The sequence below is a fragment of the Anabrus simplex genome, chromosome 6 (genome assembly GCF_040414725.1).
Source record: "Anabrus simplex isolate iqAnaSimp1 chromosome 6, ASM4041472v1, whole genome shotgun sequence".
In the NCBI taxonomy this organism is placed as follows: domain Eukaryota; kingdom Metazoa; phylum Arthropoda; class Insecta; order Orthoptera; family Tettigoniidae; genus Anabrus; species Anabrus simplex.
Window position 1 is genome coordinate 167,591,729 of NC_090270.1, and position 23,828 is coordinate 167,615,556.

The window sequence follows — 23,828 nt, forward strand, 5'->3', positions numbered from 1 at the left end:
ATGAGTTTCACTTGCTAAGAGACTGTGAGGGAACGAGGGGGTTAAGACATAGATTATTGAGTGCCGAGAATCGGGAAGTACTGGGGAGAGGGGATGAGAACGCAATACTGAGATGGATTCTTAAACAATGGGAAAAAGGGGGTGAATTGAACAGGTATTTTTGTGCGACAAAAAAGGCCTGCGAGAGTAAAATGAAGGAGAGTGAGTTAGAGGGTGGGCAGGGGAATAGGGGGGTAGAATAGTTATCTGTATAAGGGAAGGAGATAGTAGGTTAAAATTTTAATGGTTTAGTGTATATAGGGACTGAGTATTTAGTTAGGGGAGTTGGGTAAGAGGACAGGATGGCATGGTCTGTTTGTTTTATGATATGTCAGTAATTGTTATTCATTGTAATTTTATTAGGCTAGGATGGTAACTATTTGTGAAGGCTGAAATATGGTAAATAATTTGTGAAGCCTGAGACGTGGTAAGGGTGAAGTGATATATTTATTGTGATATTTGGAGTTGACGCTGATTGGTAAGTCTTACGATATGTCAGTAATTGTTATTCACTGTAAATTCACTAGGTTATGATGGTAATTGTTTGTGAAGGCCGAAATGTGGCAATGGTGAAGTGGTATATTTATTGTTGATGTATATAAGAGAGAGGATAGCATGATAGTGTGGTATGAGATTGAGAGGTGGTATATGAAGCGATGTGTTGGTATTGAAGGGTAGCTGTATTAGCTTTTGGTTGGGTAGGAGGTTTATTTAATGCTAACTAAGTGAGTGTGAAGAGGGACAAGAGTTTTGGATGGTAGAGATTGAAATGTGGTGTTGGTGAAGAGATGGTATATGAGTGTTTGGTATTTTAAGGTGAAGATGGTCTGGTATCTAGATAAGATTAAGGTAAGATGTGTCATATTGCTGAAATGAGGTGTTGGAGAAGTGGTGGTATAAAATGGTCGCAGTTATTGAGGACTATGGTTGAAATATGGTGAGAAGCGGTGTTAAGTGGTGTTATTTTGTAAATCTGAGATGTTGTAAATTTAGATTTAGTGGTGTATTGTGGAAGGTATATGAGGTGGATCTGGAATGGAAATTGTGGATAAGAGGTGGTATCTGAATCCGGGAGTTGGTATGTAGATGGTTTATTTATTGCTGAATTAGTTTAGATTTATCGGAAAAAAAAAAAAATGTGGTGTGGGAGAAGTGTTGGTATAGGTGAAGATGGTTTGGTAATGAGATGGTTTAATTTATTGCTGAAACTTTTGGAGTTGGAGAGATGATTGTATTAAGTGCGGGTTGGTAAATGTAGTGTATGATGGATTGAAGGGCAATTGCGGAATGTTGGTTGTTATGGTTTGGACAGAGAGTAAGTTAGAGGACAATGAAGATGACGTATGTGCTGAATCCACAAGGACACGGAATGAGTGGTGGTTGCGATAGCAAATGTAATGCTGAGCATGGCTTGGGTTTTAAAATGAGATCAAGCATGGCTAAATAATGGTCAAGTTGCAACATGAGAGGTAGTAATGCATTGAAATAAAAGTGGTATTTAAGGTAAGTGTGGAGGGAGACCAGTGTTGAAATTTGATTGTAAGTTATTGTGATTTTCTGCTGGGTTAGGATTGTGTTATTTATTGTTGTGAACGTGGAGGACTTTTGTTTGTGTTATGGCTGGTTAGAATGTAAGTGCTGACTGTCGATGTTTTGGTATTGATCGGGAGTAGGTCAGGGAAAAGGAATGTGACGAAAGTTGCTGTAGGCATAAGGACAAGTGATGAGTTTGCTGGATCCTCGAGCCGAGGACTGCTATAGAATTGTTATCATTTTTGTTATTATTTATTCCTATTATCTCTATTATCATTATTTTATTTTTATGTATTATATTATTATTATCATTATTTTATTATTATTTTTTTTATTATTATTATATATTTTTTTTTATTATAATTATTAATATTGTGTCTTATTGCTTTGTGAACATGTAATGGGGCGGAGAGCCTGTTTGTTCATAAATAAATACTAAATACTAAATACTAAAATACTGTAGTCTATTATGGATTTGGTGCCCTTTCCCTACCATGTGTAGTAGTGCATAGCTTTATACTTGAAGAATGTGTTCATAACTGCTTATCCCATACCAGCGCAGAAGTCCAGCAAACGCTTCCTATTCGTATTAGCTTCTGTATCTTCCCACATTTACCAATCACCCTTTCGTATCTTTCAGTTCTATTTCCAACTTGTGAATTGAGATTGCCCTTTAGCACTATCCTGTTCTGATGTGTGGCTTATATCAGAGTTCTCAACAACATCTACAAGACCTCTTCAGGCTTTCTCCATGTCGGTAAAGCAACTTCAGAATTTCCTATCCGAAGAGGTGTTAAACAGGGTGATCCAATCTCTCCAAAGCAGTTCTCAGCTGTTTTGGAGATGGCAATGTCGAAGTTAAATTGGGAAGGAAAGGGTATGAGGATCAATGGCAGAAGGCTTAACAACTTGAGATTTGCTGATGACATTGCATTACTGGCAAACGACAATGACAAACTCCAGACATTAGTTACTGATCTTGCCATGGAATGTGAGTCAGTCGGCTTGAAGATGAACCTTTCCAAAACGCAAAGTTATGTCCAACAAGTGGGTCACAGTAGGAATTGTGAACATGAACAACATGCTGTTAGAGAAGGTCAGTGAATATATCTATCTGGGTCAGTTGTTGAATATGAAAGGTGATATAAGACCAGAAATTTTTTTACGCATTAAGCTAGGATGGCATGCGTATGGAAGAAACTCAACTGTCGTCAGATCAAATATGCCAGTAAATCTGAAGAAAATAGTTTATGATCAGTGCATTCTACCTGTGCTGACTTATGGCTGTGAGACCTGGACACGGAACGAATTTACGAAAGGGAAGCTTAGGACAGCGCAGAGAGGCATGGAAAGGTCAATGCTGGGTTTTACAAGAAAAGATAAGAAGAGAGCAGATTACATCAGATCAATCACTAAAGTTAATGACATTCTTGAGAGAATAGCCACCTTAAAATGGCAATGGGCTGGACATATTGCTCGAAGGGAAGATGACAGATGGACGAAGCAAGTGTTAAAATGGAGTCCAAGAGATCATCAAAGGCCTAGAGGAAGACCGCCAGACAGATGGTACAAAGACATCAAGAGAATAGCTGGCGCTACCTGGCAGAGAACTGCTCAAGACCGTTCTCTCTGGAGAGTTCTGCTAAAGACCTACCGGAGTTCACGACTTTAAGAGGCCACATCATGTAATGATAGAATTGGCTGATGATAATGATGATGAAGAACTACACGTTATAATTTCCTATCTCTTCCTCGTTTTCTCCCTTTGTCGGAGTATAATCCAGATTCATCCTGTTTGCTGACTCAGCCAATTCTATTTCCTTCCATAAACCCCATTAATATTGATACCTCTTGAATTCCATTTTATTCGCTAAGTCGTCTCTAAGGATTCCCTCGCCTGTCAAATGGAAGTGGGACTCTATTACTCCTATAGGTCTGAGGCTTGATGAAAATTCTCTGAAGCAGGATGTTACCGTTACTTACACGTAGTCCCAGTGAGGATTTCTCCCGTAATTGGTTAGGGACCACTGGTGGATTGTTTAGTCCTAGCCACCTAAGCACATGTAGGGCCATGACTCAGAATAAGTCCGAGGTTCCCATTCCATAGAAACTGGCATCCCGACTCTCAAGACCACTTACTAGGCCACTCGGCCGTTGTTCATGGTTTACAAACTTGGACGTGACTACAGTAACCCACACCACGAATCACACTGTCCTTATCTAAAGCAGATAAATTAATGGATTGATCAGTTGCACCGAGTAATAAGGCTACGTCACCAGGAATGGATCTGGAGGGCTCAACGGATCTGACTTGAAGTTCATAAATAAGCTCTCCTTTCTGCAACATGCAAGGAGATGATACAGGACTGGTCGTGATGACATGGTGAATATGGAACAGAAAATGTCAAAACTTCAGCAAGGAAAAAATAAAGGTGCACTTCTCCCTACAATTTGTCCTTTCCCTATACTTTTCTCCTTGATTCGACTTCTCTTTCAGTCATTTCTGTCTAACATTTAACATTAACAGTTCATAGCAAGACATAAATCACCCAAAAAAGCAATGAAAAATATGGGATCTTAAGGATCAAAACAGTAGCTACGAGCAAGTACACAGCTCACGCCTATTGCTACCTGGAAACTTTATAGTATTTTAACAAATCATAGTTTTAGCATGACATCAGATACAACACAAAAACATGAGCAGAAAGAGGAATTTCAAATTTATGTGCAGGAAACTTATAAATGAAGGGTAAGATACATATTTGTTCTAGAATATAAAGGTGGTAATTTGTATAATGGATACAAACACTATTAGATTAAAGTATTGTATTTAAAGTAGTAAATAAGACTACAACAGGGAAGTGATCCTTTTTCTTATTTCCTCAGAGGAAGGCTTTAAGTTTGTACGTTAGATAATGTAACTGGTCGTGAAAGGCTACATGTTAACTTTTTTAAATAAAGAAGGCTTACTAGTTTATTTTGGGAGCTATTCAATTCACCACTTTTAATTTAATTTATGCAGCATCTTGGCCACTCGAAACGTTTTAATAGGTTATCATTTATACTGTATCAATAAAAATAATAAGATACACTTTAATTCAATTCATACTTTGCTCAATCAAATCACTAAAATAAATTTATTCCCAAATGCACAACAAAAACAATAATAATAATAATAAAACTACGATATAGTTCCACGAAAGGTATTCATGTAAATGAAAACTATATAGCGGAAAATTAAAAGAAAACTAGTCAGCCCATTAAATGCTATTAGACAGCCCGTAAATAGTTTTCTATAACAGTTTTAATTATGATATATATAACAATAGTAACAATGAAGTCCGGCTCCATGGCTAAATGCTTAGCATGCTGGCCTTTGGTCAAGAGGGGCCCGGGTTCGATTCCCAGCTGGGTCGGAGATTTTAACCTTAAATGGTTAATTCCCTTGGCTCTGGGACTGGGTGTTTGTGCTGTCCCCAACATCCCTGCAACTCACACACCACACATAACACTATCCTCCACCACAATAACACGCAGTTACGTACACATGGCCTGTGCCGCCCACCCTTATTGGAGGGTCTGCCTTACATGTGCTGCATTCTGCTAGAAATAGCTACACAAAATAATAATAATAATAATAATTATTATTATTATTATTATTATTATTATTATTATTATTATTATTATTATTATTATTATTATTATTATAACAATGCTTGGCGTAGGGATGTGGCGACCCCATCGCCCAGTGGGAAACCACTACAATCAGCTGCCCGAGTATTGGCGGGAAAACCATAATGTTTGCAGGATATGGGGGAAATGCCTACTCCCAGTCCTGAACAACTAGGATGAAATAAGGCAGAAAGCCTTCTTCACAATTTCATAAAATCATCCTTCATCTCTGTTCTTCACCTTTCTAAATAACATTTAGAATTGTAACTCGAGGATTTATTCTCATATCAAGGTGACACCTTAGACAGTCAACCATGAAAAGTTTTTTGAAGAAGAATTCCACCAACTGCAATCATATATGGCAGAAAAGACAGCATTCGGATGCGGTGGGCTGTCATTCGGAAGATTATGATGGATCGGAGCATTTGAAAACTCAACAGCCAGCCTCTACACAAGAACTTCAAAGAATTAAACATAAACAAATCTCTTTCTTCTCGACACACAATGTTAACTCTATGTGCCAAATTGGAAAATTAAAGATTATCACTGACATCATGAACAAGCATAAAATTCTAATCATCATTGCCCTTCAAGAGATAAGGAATAGTGATCAAGACCCAAAAGAATCAGAAGGGTACCAACTGTATGAAGGAATCCCTGGAAAACAAGTGATAAAAAACTGTTCGCAGTTTGGTAATGGGTTTCTAATACATCTCAAAATCATAAGATTCAATTGTGGAATTTAAATCTCAATCCCCCAGACTTCCAACACTAACTCTGAAATCTGCAAATAAAATCTACACAATTATCAATGTACATGCTCCCACCAATCAGAAAAATAGCACTCTAAAGGATAAAGAAAAAGCACAAAAATTCTGGGATCTCCTGGATCAAACTTTAATCAACATACCTCCATCACACGTTAAAATTCTCCTTGGCGATTTCAACACACAACTGGGACAAGAAAGAAGGTACCGAGATATCATAGTCAAAGATTGGTTGAATTATGCAGAAACCACAATCTTATCTCAAAATCAACATACTTTAAGAGGAAACCTCACAAATTAAAAATTGGAAACATCCTGATTTCCGAAGAGGTGAATGGCAACTGGATCATGTTTGCATGGATAAATTTTACCACCGTGTAATCTACAGTGTCAAAGTCCTAAGGGGGGAAGACTCAGGGTCAGATCACTATGTTGTTAAGATCAAAATAAAATTAACTCCAAGGGTTAAGAAAAGACCTCCAAATAAAAATAGAAAAAAATTTGACCCTACCACCTTAATAAATAATAGGGAGTACTATAGGAAAGCAGGAGAAGGATCTGTCAACACTAATACATCAGAAGAACTGACCACCAAACTGAAATTGATAGCAGAACAAATCCTAGGAAGAAACATGAAAGGTGGGATGAAGAATGTGACCAGGGAATTCAGAGAAGACAGCAAGCTTGGATAAATCATCAAGCCCAAAAATCAGACAAATCAAATTTAGAACTAATAAAACAAAGAAAGTCAACCCATAAAATCATCAGATAAACCAAATGCAAACATCTTAAAAATACCTTACAAAAGGACAGAGGAGAGTTTTAACGAAAGACAATCACGAGATTATTATAAAATGCTGAGAGATAAATCAGGAAGGTTGCCCATAGTAATCAAGAAAATGCAGAGATCCTCGCAGAGACATTCAACAGATTTTTAAATTGTGATGGCCCACTGGAAACGGAAGTAAATACTGACACACCCATTTTAACCAACCCAGATCTAATAAATCCTTCAACTATTGATGAGGTAGAATTCGCAATTAAGGAACTAAAAAATTATAAGGCATATGGTGAAGACCTAGTCTTTGCAGAAATGTGGAAAAATGCAGGGAAACCAGCAATCATAAATTTACATCAGCATCTAGTCAAAATGTGGATCACAGAGAAAATCCCAGAACACTGGACCTCAGGTGTAATCCATCCATTATTCAAAAAAGGAGATAAAACTAATCCAGACGATTACAGAGGACTTTTGGACTGCACTTACAAAATTTGCTCCCGCATAATTTACAATAGGATAAAAAACATTTTGGGACCACAACTTGGAAAATACCAAGGAGGATTTTACCCATACAGAAGTTGCCCAGACCAAATTCTCAGCCTGAAACTAATAATGGAATATTACAAATACAGAAATAAACAGCTATTTATTTCATTTATAGATTTCAAAAAGGCTTATGATAGTATACACGGACCTACTCTTTTAAAACTGCTTGGATCATATGGCCTTCATCCTAAATTAACAAAAATTATTGAACTAACTTTAACCAACACAATTTCAAAGGTAAAGTTCAGGGGAGAAATGTCAAATGCTTTTACAATAAATACAGGCCTCAGACAAGGTGACGGATTATCCCCATTGCTCTTCAATGTGGCTTTAGATTATATCATGAAAATTTGGCAAAAAGAAAACCCACCTAAAATCAAAATTGGAACAAAATCCTCAGCAAGGACAAACTGCCTAGGGTTTGCAGGTGATTTAGCTCTTTTAGCCCTTGACATGGAAGAAGTCCGTGCTCAGATCACCAGTCTCCAGAAAATTGCATTAAAAATAGGATTACAAATATCCTTTGAGAAAACTGAGATCATGCCAGTGAAACCCCTTGACATAAAAGAAGTCATCATAAATTATCAAAAAATTAACATAATCCTACAATTTAAATACCTTGGAGATATCATTATGCACAACTTAAGTGAGAAAGCAACAAGGATAAATAGAACCAACAAAATGAAGAAAGCACAATATCTAACCTGGTCAACTTATTTAAAAAAAAATGCTTGTCAATAGACACTAAGATCCAATACTACAAAACTGTAACTTTGCCTGAAGCCACTTATGCTTGCGAAACCTTGTTCCAAATTAAAAATGAAAGAAGAACTGATCAGCTCCTTAAAACTGAAAGAAGAATTATTATTATTATTATTATTACTTATATATTAAATAAAAAGTACCTGGTTGAAGGAGTCTAGAGAATCCTTCCCAGTGAAACTGTCTATCGAGAGATTGACCCAGTTACCAACACGATGAAGAAGAAAAGAATCTCTTATTTCTTTCACATTTTACGATTACCAGAAAACAGGATTTTACGACAACTAGTGATGAGAACTGGGATAGAAGACAGGAGGCATTGGATCAAAGAAATTCAAGACGGTCTCCAAACAGTTGGACTTGAAATTACAGATGCAGAGAACAAGAATAAAATTACCACCCTTCTTAAGAATCACAAATTTTCAACTGAAATGATGCACAGAAGACCTGTAGAGATTTCAGATGAATTAAGAACACTGCATCAGAACGAATAAAGAAGTACTGGGCAGATAAGAAGAATCAAACAGTACAACCTTCAAAGAAAAAGTGTACATGAAAGACTCAAGTGATCCAATGTGGCCAATAAAGTTAATAATAATAAATAATTACAATGAAAACAGTGGCTTAATTTGAATGGACTCAAATGGCAAGTAACAAACTGCAGCGCCACATAAATAGGCCAATTAAAACTTAATTTTCATGCCAGATTATATTAATAATAAAACTGCAAGTACAGTTCCAAAACAATCGATGTAAGCGAAAATTACTTACCGGTATAATAGGCAGCCATTAGATGCTCGTTAAGAATCCTTGCATAGTTTATGAAGCAATTTTAATGTGAGGATAATAATAGCAATAGTAATGGCAACAACAATAACAATGGGAACAGTAAAAATAAAACACCAAAATCTAAAATACTGCATGTCATTGACGTAGCCAGGATGGGGGCGTGGCATGGTGGAAGGTCATCGGACTGACTACAGCTGGGCTCTTGTCAACAACAGAGCAATGGTTTTGCAACAACTCGCATTATGCTGGAGTGAAGAGAAGAGAGGATTTCATCGAGATGAGTTCTAAATTTCAAGTTTTTAAGGATTTAAAACAGATATTAACATAAAAGTTTATATATTTCTAATTATTTTGATTGTGATTTGATCGAATTTGATAATGCTCGTTCAAGAAAGAAACATGTCAGTAAATTTTAAAAGTTGTGTCTTTTTCAGGTACCATATGTTTTCCTTTTCAGGTAGTTCATACATTTATTTTTCAAAATTAGTTTTGACAGACTGAAGAACCTAACAGTTATAAACTTTTTAAGTGGATGTGAGAATTTTTTGAACTGAGAAGGAAGTACTCACTTAACAACTTCAGTAGTTCATTTTCGAATCTTCCTTTTCTTTTTGAAAGCAGTAAAAGTTTCTTATTTGTTTTACTTTTTTTGTATCTAATGTTATGACATTCTGATAATTTTGTTGATTTTCTCTTTATCATCATGCATGTTAGAGCATTCTTTCATTTGGAGCACTTGCACTTCTGAAGTATCATCTACCCACTATGCTTTGTCAGTACTAGAAATTCTGTTGTTTTCATGATTATTTGAATCTTCCATATATTTTATATTTATATATACATGTTTATTATATTCCTACCTAACATTCTTATACTGTGTGATTCTGCTGACCCTTCCTATGGAGTTTTATGCAACCCAACTAACGTGCGGCATGGATGTAAGGTGGCTATTTCTCTGCAGGTGTACTGTATGATACAAATGTCCAGTGAGCACATTTTGCACACAATTCTGAACACTATCGACAGGTTATATCATCAACTCGCAAAACATAACACCTTGAAATCATGTAGAGACTTCCTTTGACCATGTAACTGTGTTAATGCGCCATTCCTCATGACCGGGTGTAACGAAGAAGGGAATCAATGCATAAAACTAGATAACAGTGCAGTAATTAATGACTAAAACACCATATCGGATGACATATGTGCTCTAGTCATACTACCAGCATGTTCCCAGCAGTGTAGCATAGTGGATGTGGTTAGGCGTTAGCCTAGCAATTGACGGAATGTGCCATCGGCGGTTTGAATCCTGCATCGTAGAAATATTTTTGCATCGGTATGGTGTTTGAATACGTAAACACAGGCCCACGTTTGTCACATTCAAACAGTAGAATGATGCTGTTACTTATCTTGTGGCCTGTGCATACTCCGCTTGTTAGGGCCTGAATGTAATCTCTGCTGTCATTCAGAAAGTTTCCACAGAGGAATACGTTGACATGCTCCTCATTTATGGGGAAGCAAGACAAAACGCGTGTGAAGCACTACGTCTGTACCAGGAACGGTATCCCGACAGGCAACACCCGTCTGCTACGACACTCCACCATGTTGAAAGATGCCTAAGGACAACAGGCGTGATTTCCAAGTAGCCATCAGTCCGCGATAGACCCGTTACATCGGGTGAAACAGAGGAGGCCGTTCAGGAGGCAGCTCATAACAATCCACACATCAGTACCGATTGCACAACAGGTGAACACCAGCCATCCGTCTGGCAGATACTGCATGAACATAAATTTCACCCATACCATCTTGACCTACACAAAGAGCTCCATGGGGGCAGGATTTCGAAGCTCGAATGGAATTCTGTCGGTGGCTGTTAGGCAGGCCGGAGAATGATGCAGCATCGTAATCTATAATCTTCATTTCCGTATTGACGAATTACACAAACTAACTTATATATATGTGTACAGGATAAAATACAATATATAAAAAACGTTTCGTGCACATGAACAATCTATCTTTCTTGTTGGTCAATTCATCAACTCTCGTATTTAAGTCCCATTTTCAGTTGTACACTCAGCTGCTGTTCTTGGAGTTTAAAAGATATGGTTGTAAAATTGCATGAGTAAAAGATTTAGTCTTCTTGTGGGATAAAACACTTTCCAATTTTTAAAAAAATTTGCCAGATGTATGGATAAAATTCGGCTAAAATATGTTCAGCTCTGCTATGTATGTTGCCTTATGTTAGAATCAAATCTTGTTGTCCTGTGGCGTCCGTAAAATTGGGTTCAAAGTAATGGCTCCTTTCCCATTTGTAGTTGTGCAATGGTGTTATGTTTATTATTGTTGGTGTAGCCGAGTTGCGTTTCATGTGCGAGCTTGTAATGTAATGTAAGTTAGTTTAAGTGAAGATATGTTTTATACACTGATTTTAGGACCTCAACATAATATTTTAGACATACAGTTGCAATATTGTACATACTGACATATGCCAATTCACGTTAAGACATGCCCCATTTGTATGTGACTAAATGCACATCATCATATGACATTCCCTTGACAATGCAATTTAATCAAAGCTTCATCATATAAATATGTATTCATGGTTCAGCTGAAGATGACCTTGCATGTGGGGTCGAAACCGGTCCTTTAGCTTAATATAAGCAATAAACAAGTATTGATTGGTGGAAATTCTTTCCTATTTTTAATTGAATGATGCAGCATTCGGATCGCCCATCTTGTTCTCGTACAAATCACGCTTCCACAATATAATGGGAATGTCAATCGCCACAACATGCACTATTGGAGTCCGGACAATCCTCACTGAGTGAGACAGGGGGCCCATCAAGTACGATGGTGAGTGAATGTGTGGTGTAGAATCTTGGGGATCGCGTGATTGGACCATATTTCTTTGAGGGTCATTGAATGGGCCCACGGTAACTGCACTTTCTGCATCAGGAACTCCCACTGCTGCTGGAGGATGTGCCCTTGCGCGATCGTTTGGTGGTGTGGTTGCAATAGGCTGGAGCTCCACCACATTCAACTTTATCCGTTAGTAACCATCTGAACGAGGTACTGCCAGGGAAATGGAGAGACCCTGGAGGCCCTGTTTCTTGGCCTGCCAGATCACTGGATTTAACGCCGTTAGACTTATTCTTGTGGGGGCATTTGAAGAACGTCATTTACACTCGAGCACCGGAAAACCCCAAACAGCTCCGGTAACTCATCACGGATGCCTGCCGGGCAGTTACACCCAGTGCTTCAGTGCACGAGACGATCTATTGGACATGGGTCCCGAATGTGCATAAACGAAAACGGCCATGCTTGTCAGGGCAATTGTGCTCCTTAATTACTAAAATCCTGGAAACTTTGATTACAAAATCTTTTCACATTAATTACTCTTTTTTTTTTTTTTTTTCTTCTCTTGTCAAAGCAGTATGTCACATATTTTATGGAGTCAAGACTTTTACATTCTTTTAACATCGTATCTAATATCCATAGTTGCTTGCTATTACCTCTGAAAGTTGTCTTCCATAATTTTAAGTGTTAACTAGGAGACTCTACTCTTATGCCTTTCTTGGAATAAAGGGAATATTACAATGTATTAATATCTTTCAATATGTTTCAGGCCTTTACTGTATAGCCTGGTATCAACATTCAAAGAAGCAATGAAGAAATAGTAAATAAGTAGCCAGTTACCATTTATTGTTGTTTTTAGGGTACTGGTCTTTATTGTTCTAGGCTCTGTGTGTGTGAGCGAGTGTAGAAAATTGTGCAATGCAGGTTATTTTATCCCTGTGATATCAAAGCATGTTTTGTATGCATATGTTGTTTGATTCAGTTTAGCTGTGCTTAAATTTGATGCTATAATTTTAATGCCTTTTCTATCTCTCTCATAGTGAAAACTTGCAAAAGGCATTTTATAATTTTCTACATATTTTGTTATTTGCTTACGTATTTCATAAGCCATGTAAACTTTATAAGATGAAATTACTTCTCAAATCTTGCTGTGAAAGGGAGCTATGCTTGACTTGTATAATACTTGTATGTATAAATAAATATAGATTGTTTTATTTGTTATTCCTTTCCAGTTATGAATTTATTACTGTTGGGAATACTGAGACTGTATTAGCTATGTTAAGATGTTATTCGTAAAGATAAGCATTGGGAGCTGATACATATTGACTAGTTTTCCCTTGAATATTAACTGTATGGCACTATTGATTAGGCTCTTTCCTGCTGTATTTATGAGGGCAAGGAAATTTACATTCATCAATTTGAAGGATACAATAGTGGAACAAACCAAGTTCGTAAAGTGAAGAAGCTCAACTTCACTTATAGTAGTGTCGACCCCATTTTTTTTACAAGAAAGAAGGGTAAATATAACTTATTCTAGCACTCTACGTTGATGAAGGTCTTGTCGCATCAACCAGGAAGACAGAATTAGATGACTTTTTGGAAGCTCTAAAAGGTAATTGTAAACTAAGTCCTAAGAATCTATCTTACTTTCTTGGAATGGAAATCACTCAAGAGGATGATGGCATAATATTTTAATAGACCAAAAGAATTATACAAGAAGAATTCTCAAGAGATTTGGTGTGGAGAATTGCAGATCAGTTTCAACACCAATGCTTCAACCTGGGGAGCGTTTTCATTTCTCTGAATACACGTTGACTTGGGCTGACAATACCATCCGCTTTCAAGGCGGGCATAAAACTGCATTCCACAGTCATGTCTGCAATTCGTTCTGTCAGACACTAATAATGTCATTATTAGGCCAATTATCATCACTATCAATAAGGTCATTTAGCTCTATCCTCGAGACCCATGCTCGATCCTAGGGCAGATCCATAAACTAACCAGCCATGTGCCTTCCTTGAAGATGCTAATTTATTTCAATGCTGGAAAATATACCATCCGCTAGCTGCTAATTGCCAAAGCTGAAATATCATGCACTACAGAAAATAATCAGTACATGCATATCCTGACTTTACTTTAAATGAATACATCCTAGACTCAGACCCTGGTTCAAAACTCTACAACTCTACAAGGGTGCTACCGTTAATGTTTACAGTTTTACAAATGGACTGCGAAACTACTTTCGCATATTATATTTGCCTTAATACATCCCTAAACTAAGTTCAACACTTCGAGGCTTTCCATAGGGATAGAGCCATAGAGCTAACAGTGACGACAACAGAGGTCCTCTGTTTCACCTGGGATCTGCTAACAAAAACAGTAGAGTCAATACAGTGAGACAGCGATTAGAGCTAGCTCTAGCGGAGTGACCTGAGAGTTACTGATTCTGTCATAAGATCACGTGTATTTGTTTGTGAAGTTCTTCTTCCTAAACTTCTGACCTGCGCAACCCACATTTTAACTGGCTTAAAATATAATAAGCTTATTTTATTGTATAGAGCAGCAGTTAACCTTCAGTTCCAATGTGTTGTAGGTGTGATCTGTGGGTTTGAGTTAATTCAGGAAAATACATATGCACATGTGTGGGGCTGGTCGTGTTCCAAGTTACCCCATTTGGAATGCCATAATGCATTGTCAAGCAGTGAAGAAAATATGGGTGATTTAAGAAATGTACATATTTTGTTGAAACAATATGATGATGCAAATTTGCTTTACCCTAACGTAATGGCATTATGGCAAGTATGGCTTATAGGGAAAGATTTAATGTTTTTGAGACTAAATTTATAGATTTTCGTTCTGTTAGTAGGCTTCAAGTTAAAAGGAAAATTCTCCAGCTCTTAAATGTAAATTCATTGAATCATGTGTGTAAAGAATGTGCCAATTTTGTTGTTGTTGAAAAGTGTTTTAATGTGATGATACAATGCTTTTAAATGAGAAAAAAGACAAACCTAGCCGTGAATGTTCAGGCAAGAATGCCAAAGCTAAAAAAGTAATGTGTAAATGATCAAGCCCTTCCACAGCAGTCCATTTCACATCTTGATTATATGTCTAATTTCAGTCTTTAAATAATAACCCGTTAAATAATTCTTCATTCATTTATCCAGAATTGCTTTAGCAACTTTGAAGTTAATATCTTAATAACACTTTCTTTCTAGACGTAATTTATTTATCCATTTCCGTATATAGGCTACATTTCCATTAATATTTTAATTTAGCGCGAATTTTCAGGTCACGCCACTAGGAGCGCCACTTGCGACTTGTCTCTCATTTTTAACAAGGCTAAATCCGGAAGTGTCGTGTATTGTCTCTACTGTATTTGCTGCTAATCATCTCGTAATGCAGTCTGCTTGAGGCTGCTCGTCCACTGGAAGCGTCTTTACGTGACTGCAGGCGACTTCGCGCGGCTGTCAGGTGGCATCTTACTCTGTACAGGTCTGCGTGCTATTTCCGTAGTAGACGTTGTCAAGTTATTAAATGTACTAAATAGTCTGTGAGATGGGTGATGATGATTTAGTTTACATTCTGGAGAGTCCCTACCTGACGAGGCGTCGGAGGAAAAATCGCAAAAGAAGACATCGGTGCTGGGTAAATCCAATACTAGCTGAAAGGAAGCCAGTGGGAGAATTCCATCATCTGCACAATGATTTGGGCAAAGACCCCCAGAAGTTCTTTGATTATTATCGGATGCGTCCAGAAACGTTTCACTATATTTTGAATGCAATAGAGCCAAAAATAGCCAGAACGTCAAACTTCAGGGAGACATCTCAGGAACGTTTAACTGTGACTCTAAGTGATACGAATAGTTATTAAAAAGCGTTGATATTTACTTTTTATTTATATTATTAAAGAATCAAAGATCGAATTAAGTATGCAATTTACTTTATCAGTGTAACATACAAAAACGAGAGAAAAGCACACAATCCATAAGGAAAAACGTAAAAAGGGTTAAACAGAAATATAAAACCTTTAAATCTAATTTGAAAAGTCTCTAACTGTTGTTTTCAATCACACACTCTTTTTAGCTTGTTGTACCTCCACAACACATATCACTTTAAACACATTGCATTAGCTGTTAGCCTGTTTATTAATGTGTGTTCATAAATGCCATTGCAGTGTAGCTAATTAATTAATTAATGTAGTGAAAGCAGTTTCTATTCAGCTGCGTCATCGGATTATTATTATTATTATTATTATTATTATTATTATTATTCATCTAAAAGTTTCGTGGTGTTGGTCACTGAAAACTGGACCGATTGGGGAGGGGAAAGAGATGGCGGCACAGCCCTGCCAGAGTAAAATGTCACGAACCACTACTGCTTGAAACACCACAGGAATGAGCCAGGATCGAATCTGTCAAGTTGGACTCAGAAGGTCAGCGCTCTACAGTCTGAGCTACTCAGTCCAGCATATTATATAAATAAATTAAATTTTATTAGAGTACTTACCATTTATCAACACCCACTTCCTCTGTAACATTCGACCATAGTTTGCGTTGAATATCTCGAGAATGATAGCGTTTATCTTTCATATTCCATAGTGGAGTTCTTTCACTAATCGCACCTATCAACTTTTCACTATATACATCCTCACAAATGTAGTAATGATAAAAATAATGTTGCATATGACGACGACAGACAACCGGATGCTTGCACGAACCGTGGAGTACAGGCGACTACACGCGGCAAATCCCTTTAGAGTGGGATCCATCGCTTGTCGCCTGTTATCGCATAATAATCGCGTGAGTCGGCCGCTCGAGATCGCTTGCAGTGGACGCGGTTCCGTTACAATCTTCGCTTTGGGATCAGTCGCGCTAGTACGTACGTAATCGCGCGTAGTCGCTTCCAGTGGACGAGCAGTCTGAAGGTTGGTAAAGTGGTCCACTGCAGATGTGTACAAAAACGAATTAACTGTCGTTTCTCGACACACGTTTTACACTATTGTGTTGTACAATATCGTGATCTAGACCTGGGAACCCTTTGACTAACGGAAATTTATTTTGGTTCTTAACGCTTCTAATTGCTGATAGTTAACACGATCACCTCTGATATCTGTCCTGCTGCCTGCACTATTTAAGTTACTTGAATACCGTAACTAACACGGGAAAATTAGTTTGTTTCCCTAATAGCTGTTCTAATTACAGTTACCACTACTGATATTTACTCTCTTAGCTTAATTTCTAATTTACTCGAATACTATCTCTGACTGACCCTTTGTTCACTCCTATCTGACTCCAGTGTAGCCTGACGCGTACTCAATGACTCGTACCATTCAAAAGCGGGTGAGCCCTTTGTTCTCTTCTAGTCCCTTCCAGTGGGCCTTTGTGAATCTTCGGCAAACATTGAGCATTCTTTGTATAATGACCTACATCCTTTTCAGCGGACATTCATATCTTCCCCATTTCTATGATACCGCACAACTATTGCACGTTGTATGTTCTTGACAGTCGATAAATCTGATACTAATTGGTTTTATATTCGTTACAAAAGGCCCGATAATGGAAATTGGAGTTTTTTTCTGAGAGGATTCCAGTCCTGTACTCCCTCATATTCTTCTTAGCCTTGGTTGGTAGTTGGGGACTCCCAAGACAAGATAAAAGCTGTCAGCCTCTTTCAACGGTTCACGCCCCCTCTCTCGTAAGCAGTGCGCTCCTGATTTCCTTTTGTGTGCTTGGTTTGCCAAAGTGAGCCATCGCTCGCTAATGCTTCGCTGTTCGAAACCCGGCGACTACCTTCGCACACTATATGCGCTAAATATTGGTTCCAGGACCGCCCTATGGTACGGTTCATACCGCCTGGGTCGAAAAGAACAAGAGTTGACCAAGGAAGGTTGGATAGGTTAGATGAAAGTGAGAAGCCTGGCACAAGTAAATGGAAACAATGCCATGACTCAGCTAGGGGCCCCATGGTCGCCAACCCACGCTCCCAAGTTTGAGAGCCTCTGGGGTTCCCTTTTAGTCACCTCTTACGATAGAAAGGGGATACCATTGTGTTGAGGTGATCTCCATAGTGTCGTCGCAGAAGGGTAAGCAACTTCCCCTCAGTGTGAGGACAACATTCTGCTGCAAGACTGTAATCGGCTCGCTCATCCCTTTCTGTTGTCATTGAGCAACTTAGCAAATCTACCCAGCTCTTTAAACGTCCTCCGAGCAGCAGTGATGTTTGTCGTAGACTGTGCTTTGGAGACTGTAACACCTGTTGAAGAAGTCCTCCATGATTCTTGTTTGTGATGACGGTTCATGGGCGTGCCGGTTGGTTCCTTTTGTTGACATAAGATTGATCCCATATAGCAGAATTTATCAACGGCATCTAACATTGTTCTGTTGTTTGATATCATCTAATTAAATCCGTCCTCATTCTATTCTTTAAAGTAAAGCAAAGTCAGCCCATTCGGACACCCCACTCGCAGTGCTGGAAAATAATGTCCCACGATAAACATATCCTCTCTTGTGTGTACCATAACGTATAGAAGTCAACACAACACTAAGGCTCAGGCGGCAGCGCGCTGGCCTCTCACCGCTGGATACCGTGGTTCAAATCCCGGTCACTCCATGTGAGATTTGTGCTGCACAAAGCAGAGGCGGGACAGGTTTTTCTCCGGGTACTCCGGTTTTCCCCTGTCATCTTTCATACCTGCAACACTCTCCACTATCATTTGATTTCATATATCAGTCATTTAATCATTGCCCCAGAGGAGCGCGACAGGCCTCGGCAGCCAGCACAATTCCTACCCTCACCGCAAGTTGGGGGCTTCATTCATCCCATCCCTAACCCAGTCATTGACTGGAAAACAGGTTGTAGGTTTTCATTTTCAACACAACACAATTCACGACATATCAAATTAGTATGTACAATAAGTACGGTAAATTCTTCGTTGCTAGGGAAACATTTACAGCACATGAGCAATAATTTTGTTTTGCTACCTACTGTATTTACAGAGGCTAAACTTCCTTCATCTTCTGACAAGATGTAATCCTGATTACTTCCTGCACTTGTACCGAGTTATAATTATGATCACTGTTTTCCATACGATTGTTCTCTGATGAAGATGTATCTTCACCAAGAATTTCATCATCTGAAACTTCAAACCAAGCCTCAGTTTCTTAATATGTCAATCTTCTTGCTTTGTTCATTTTTAGATTTGCACCAATCGACAGTACAAACACACACAAAACTATAATTATGTGCGGGTGTGTCCGTGGGTAGAAACTTCCCATCCACTCAGCAGACAACTAATATTGCTAAGCAAATTGTAGGAGGTGGTAGTGATAATTATTTTAAGAGGAATTAAAGCTGGGCAACAAACTTCTATTACGGTATGCGCCAAAATATACAGTATTCATTTTCGCGCAGAGCGTATGCGCAAGCCTGAGCGTCTGCGTGTTGTTACATCGCCATGATGAATTGTTAGTTGTGTAAAGAACGTTGTGCTCTGTGATTGGAAGTGACAGTGGGTCTCGCGACAGAGGAAAAAGTGTTTATAGTGGAGTATTATTTTCGCTCGTACGGAAACGGTTATCAAGGTGGGCCGAGTTTAAAGTCAGGGGCGGAACAATATCGTGAACACCCAGCACCTAACAACACAGTTATACCATCTATTGTTAAAAAAATTCGTCGTACGAGTAGTGTATTGTGTCAACGCAAGGGAAGGTCTGGTACACGGGTGGCCCAGATTGGCTGCGCAGTAGATGTTAGTTTTCCCTCGTCCTGCTCGTGACGTCATCACAGGAGCACCGTGACTCTGTAGCATACAACCGCACGTGTATCTCATTTCGTTGTTTGTATATGTCTGTCTTATAAAGAAAGGATTTCCACGTAACAACTATACGTAATTTCTTTCCGCAAATTGCTGTTGGTTTATATAGCGGCCTACTGTAGTTTGCGTAGTGTGTGTGTCGTAGTTTTCTCGGGGAGGTCTACTTGTTCCATCGTTAGAATGGTAAACCAAATAAAGGAATTGGAGTTAATTTTCAGGGACACTCACGGAGGAGCTGAACTGTGACGCATACCTAATAGTATATGCAAAGTGTCAAATAATTAGCAGTAAATTCCCCGCTGTACCACCAGAAATATTAAAAATGTATGTTAGAACGAGAATATTTATACGCATACGACAAATGAACATTCGGACAAGAACTGAAAAATCCATAGCAGCTCATCGGCGAAAGGCACGACAGTGGATTTAATCTTCAAACGCAACCACTTCATGACATCTAATCTCACAGGTAGGACTGTGTTCTAATGAAGTGTTTTTCCTGTTCTTTCGTATTGTTTAATTTTAAAAAAGTAGACTATCTATGCGGAGCCTCCGTGGCTCAGACAGCAGCGCGTCGACTTCTCACCACTGGATACCGTGGTTGAAATCCCGGTCACTCCATGTGAGATTTGTGCTGGTCAGAATGGAGGTGGGACAGGTTTTTCTCCGGGTACTCCGGTTTTCCCTGTCATCTTTCATTCCAGCAACACTCTCCATTATCATTTCATAGCATTTATCAGTCATTAATAAATCACTTTGGGAGTGGCGACCCCATTGTAATAATAGGTTGTAGGTTTTCCAGGACTATCTATGCATGGTTTCGAATATGAACTTACTTCTGCTGCTGTTATAATATATGTTACGTTTTAAACTCGATCCCTGTGTAAGTGAGTCAGTATATCGTATGTTAACATACGGTAGTTCCATCACGGAATTTCTGCTGTAAAGATTTAATATGACAAAGATTTCATATCTCTAAATGTTTATGTTTACAGATTTGAAAGCGCGTAACCTTCCTCAAACTAAATAGAGGAACTTGGAAATTTTAATAAATTTCAAGCGTTGGTCAGTGTGCCGTCACGTTACATTTACGCCTTATTCGTAATGGAAATAATGAAAAGTTACTATGCTGTACTCTTTTTCAATCTTATAACAGCAGTAATATTTATGTCTGGTGTGCAATTAGTTCTGAAAAACTGTAATGTTTGCTGATATTATGAGATTCCTACTGATTTGCGCGCTCTGGGCTCGGCTGCTTTGCTCCTACTGTGACGTCATTTCGTTAACCAATAGCAGCTCGGCTCGCGTTGGGCCCAACCTTAGTAGTGTTTAAGAACCTTGGGTCTGGTAGGCCAGTAACTGTGTTCACAAATGAAAATCATGGACGTGTCCTCAATCAAGTGTTGCAGTCTCCAAAGCGAAGTCTTCGGCGAACAGCCCTGAAATTAAATATCAGCCCTACGTCACTTCGACGATTGTTTAAAGACATAGGTGTATTTCCTTACCGAATACAGGTTGAGCAACGATTGGCGGAGCACGATAGGCATGTCAGGGTGGAATATTGTGCACGATTTTTGGCCATGGTGTCCGAGGATCCAGATTTCTTGTTCAACGTGTGGTTCACATTCACTTGGACGGTTTTATCAATCGCCAAACAACTCGCTTTCTTGGTTTCGAGAGGCCAGACACTATAGTCCAGAAACCGCTACATAGTGTGCGTGTGACGATTTGGTGTGCAGTGTCAGGAAACGGTGTGCTAGGTCCCTATTTCATAGAGAATGATGATGGTGCACCTCTTACTGTTAACCAGAAATGCTATAGGAACATGGTGATCAGGCAATTTATTCAGGATCTTTTTTTTTGCTATTGGCTTAAGGTCGCAACGACACAGATATGTCTTATGGCGACGATGGGACAGGAAAGGGCTAGGACTAGGAAGGAAGCGGCCGTGGCCTTAATTAAGGTTTTGTCGTGCCAGGAACATGCAGATGAATAGACGATGGTTCCAACAAGACGGGACGATCTGCCACACCGCTCGACAGACTGGGGCTATGCTGCAAGAAACCTTTCCAGGACGAGTAATTTCCCGCGGGGCTGAGTTCCCCTACCCAAAACATTCCCCCCAATCTCACACCACCTGATGCTTACGTGTGGGGAATGTTACAGGAGCAAAGTTTCAATTGTCCAGATCCACCCAAAACTGTGCCTTCATTACGCCAGAATATCGTCTCGTTCTTCGGGAATCTGCGGCAACCCATGTTCCAGAATATGTTGGAAAATCTGCGTGATCGTAATGAACACTGCCTACAGCGCAATAGAGCACATTTTGAACATTTACACTATCATCTCGATAAGTAAGGTAATGACAATAAGACTAACACAATTTCCAGTAGGCCCTACTGTATATTTTGGCGCATACTGTAATACTGATTTGAAGGAAAATGGAGGAGGTCTGATCTTGAAAAATGAAGGTATCGGCAAAAGCAAGACAAGGGCCAAAGGGCATGAAAATGAAAGACACTCTGTCTTGGAAGCCTAATACCATTGGGTTGGAAAAGAACAAGAGTTGACCAAGGGAAGTCAGACAGGAAAGATGAAAGCAATGAGCCTGGTACAAATAAGTGAAATCAATACCAGACTCAGTTAGAGGAACCGTAGTTGCCAATCCACACTCTCAAGTCGAGAAACCGTGGTCCCTCTTTTAGTTGCCTCTTATGGCAGGTAGGGGATACGTGGATGTTATTCTACCGCCCCCGTCTACGGGGAAATTGCTGGAGGAAAATGAATCATAGCGAGACAAGTGCAGAATGAGTTCTTTTTAAAATAGACGAGTTCCCATACTCTTAAAAAATGGAATTCAGCCTCGAACACCGGATTCTTCCTTTCTCTCTGAGGTAATTTACTCTGCCCGCACCCATGATGGTTTAGGAAAAATATGTTTTTTTCAGCAAAGTGATGTGTCATAATCGCGATGATGACATGCACAGCTCCAACTATCTGCACGAGTTCGAACTACATCCATCCCTAAATTCAGTTCGCTTCCGCAACGATACTGAGAAACTTAAAACTTTGGAAGACTGAAATTGGCACCAGATGTAGGTTTACAAGAACTACAAAACAATGAACTTCATATCTGAACTGTTTAGTCATTTCAAATTTCCAATTACTTTTCAAGTAATTTTGATTGTTGAAAACTGGCTTATGAACAGTACTAGAATTATTATACATTTTAAAATTAACTCAAGTATAACACTAATACGTTTAAAATATTTGTGCACGCATGTTCATAAAAACCAGAACACCTTGAAAGACTAGATATAGGAAGTTCATACTCACAGGACATATGCATTACAACGTTCCGAAGAAATGATTAGCATTTAAACCATGTCGGCCCTCAGGTTCAGTGTCCACATCGATATCTCGGCGCACCACCATCGAGTGGTAAAATGTGCCTGCGGCTCTCGTTGTCGCTATAAACAGAAGGTAATGGATCAGTGTGACTTGAACAGACGTGAAGGATACCTCGCAGACGTTTGTGAGAACCGTACCGTCAAATGAGTGAGTTTGAACAGAGTGTATTATTGGCATGAGAGAACGTGATGTATCCATCCGGGAAATTGCTGCTCGTGTGAGACGAAGTGTGTCGACAGTGCAACGGGTGTGTAAGAATAGTTCACAAAAGGCTGTATAACACGCCGAGATGGGTCTGGTCGCACCACTCAGACCACCTCCCGAGAATATCGACACCTCATCCGAATGGCATTGCAGGACAGATCTGCGTCCTCCCGGCTCTGGCGCAACGGTGTAACACATCGTACACTATCAAGAGTGACATTCCGTCGCCGTTTATTACGGTCTGGGATACCGGCGCGTCGTCCACTTCTCCACCTTTGACTAATTTGCATAAGCATGCTAGACTAAGATGGTGTATGGAACGACGTCACTGGGGACAGGAATGGCAGCAGATAGTGTTTTCGGACGAATCCAGGTTCTGTTTGTTTGAATATGATAGCCGCAAACAGCGGGAGAGGCATCACATTGATTGCATTCGCACAAGACTTACAGTGCCAACTCAAGGCCTTATGGTGTGGGGTGCTATTGGATACAACCACAAACCACAATTAGTGCATGTCCAGGGTACTACATGAGTGACACCTTGAGACCTGTAGCCATACCATTTCTGCACGACACCCCAGACGCCATATTTCAGCAGGGCAATGCGCGACCACATGTTGCTGCACGAACACGTGCCTTCTTGTTGTCACAGAATG

General features: G+C 39.2%; 1 protein-coding gene across 1 annotated transcript in view; it reads left to right on the forward strand.

Annotated features, from left to right (window-relative positions):
* The window catches only part of LOC136875614 (centrosomal protein 20), a 30,764-nt gene extending 17,798 nt beyond the window's left edge, over positions 1-12,966 (forward strand). The window contains exon 4 of the mRNA XM_067149148.2: positions 12,515-12,966. Coding sequence (XP_067005249.1) covers positions 12,515-12,566 — 52 coding nt within the window. The 3' untranslated portion in view covers positions 12,567-12,966. The remainder of the gene's footprint in view (positions 1-12,514) is intronic.
* The last annotated feature ends 10,862 nt before the right edge of the window (positions 12,967-23,828 follow it).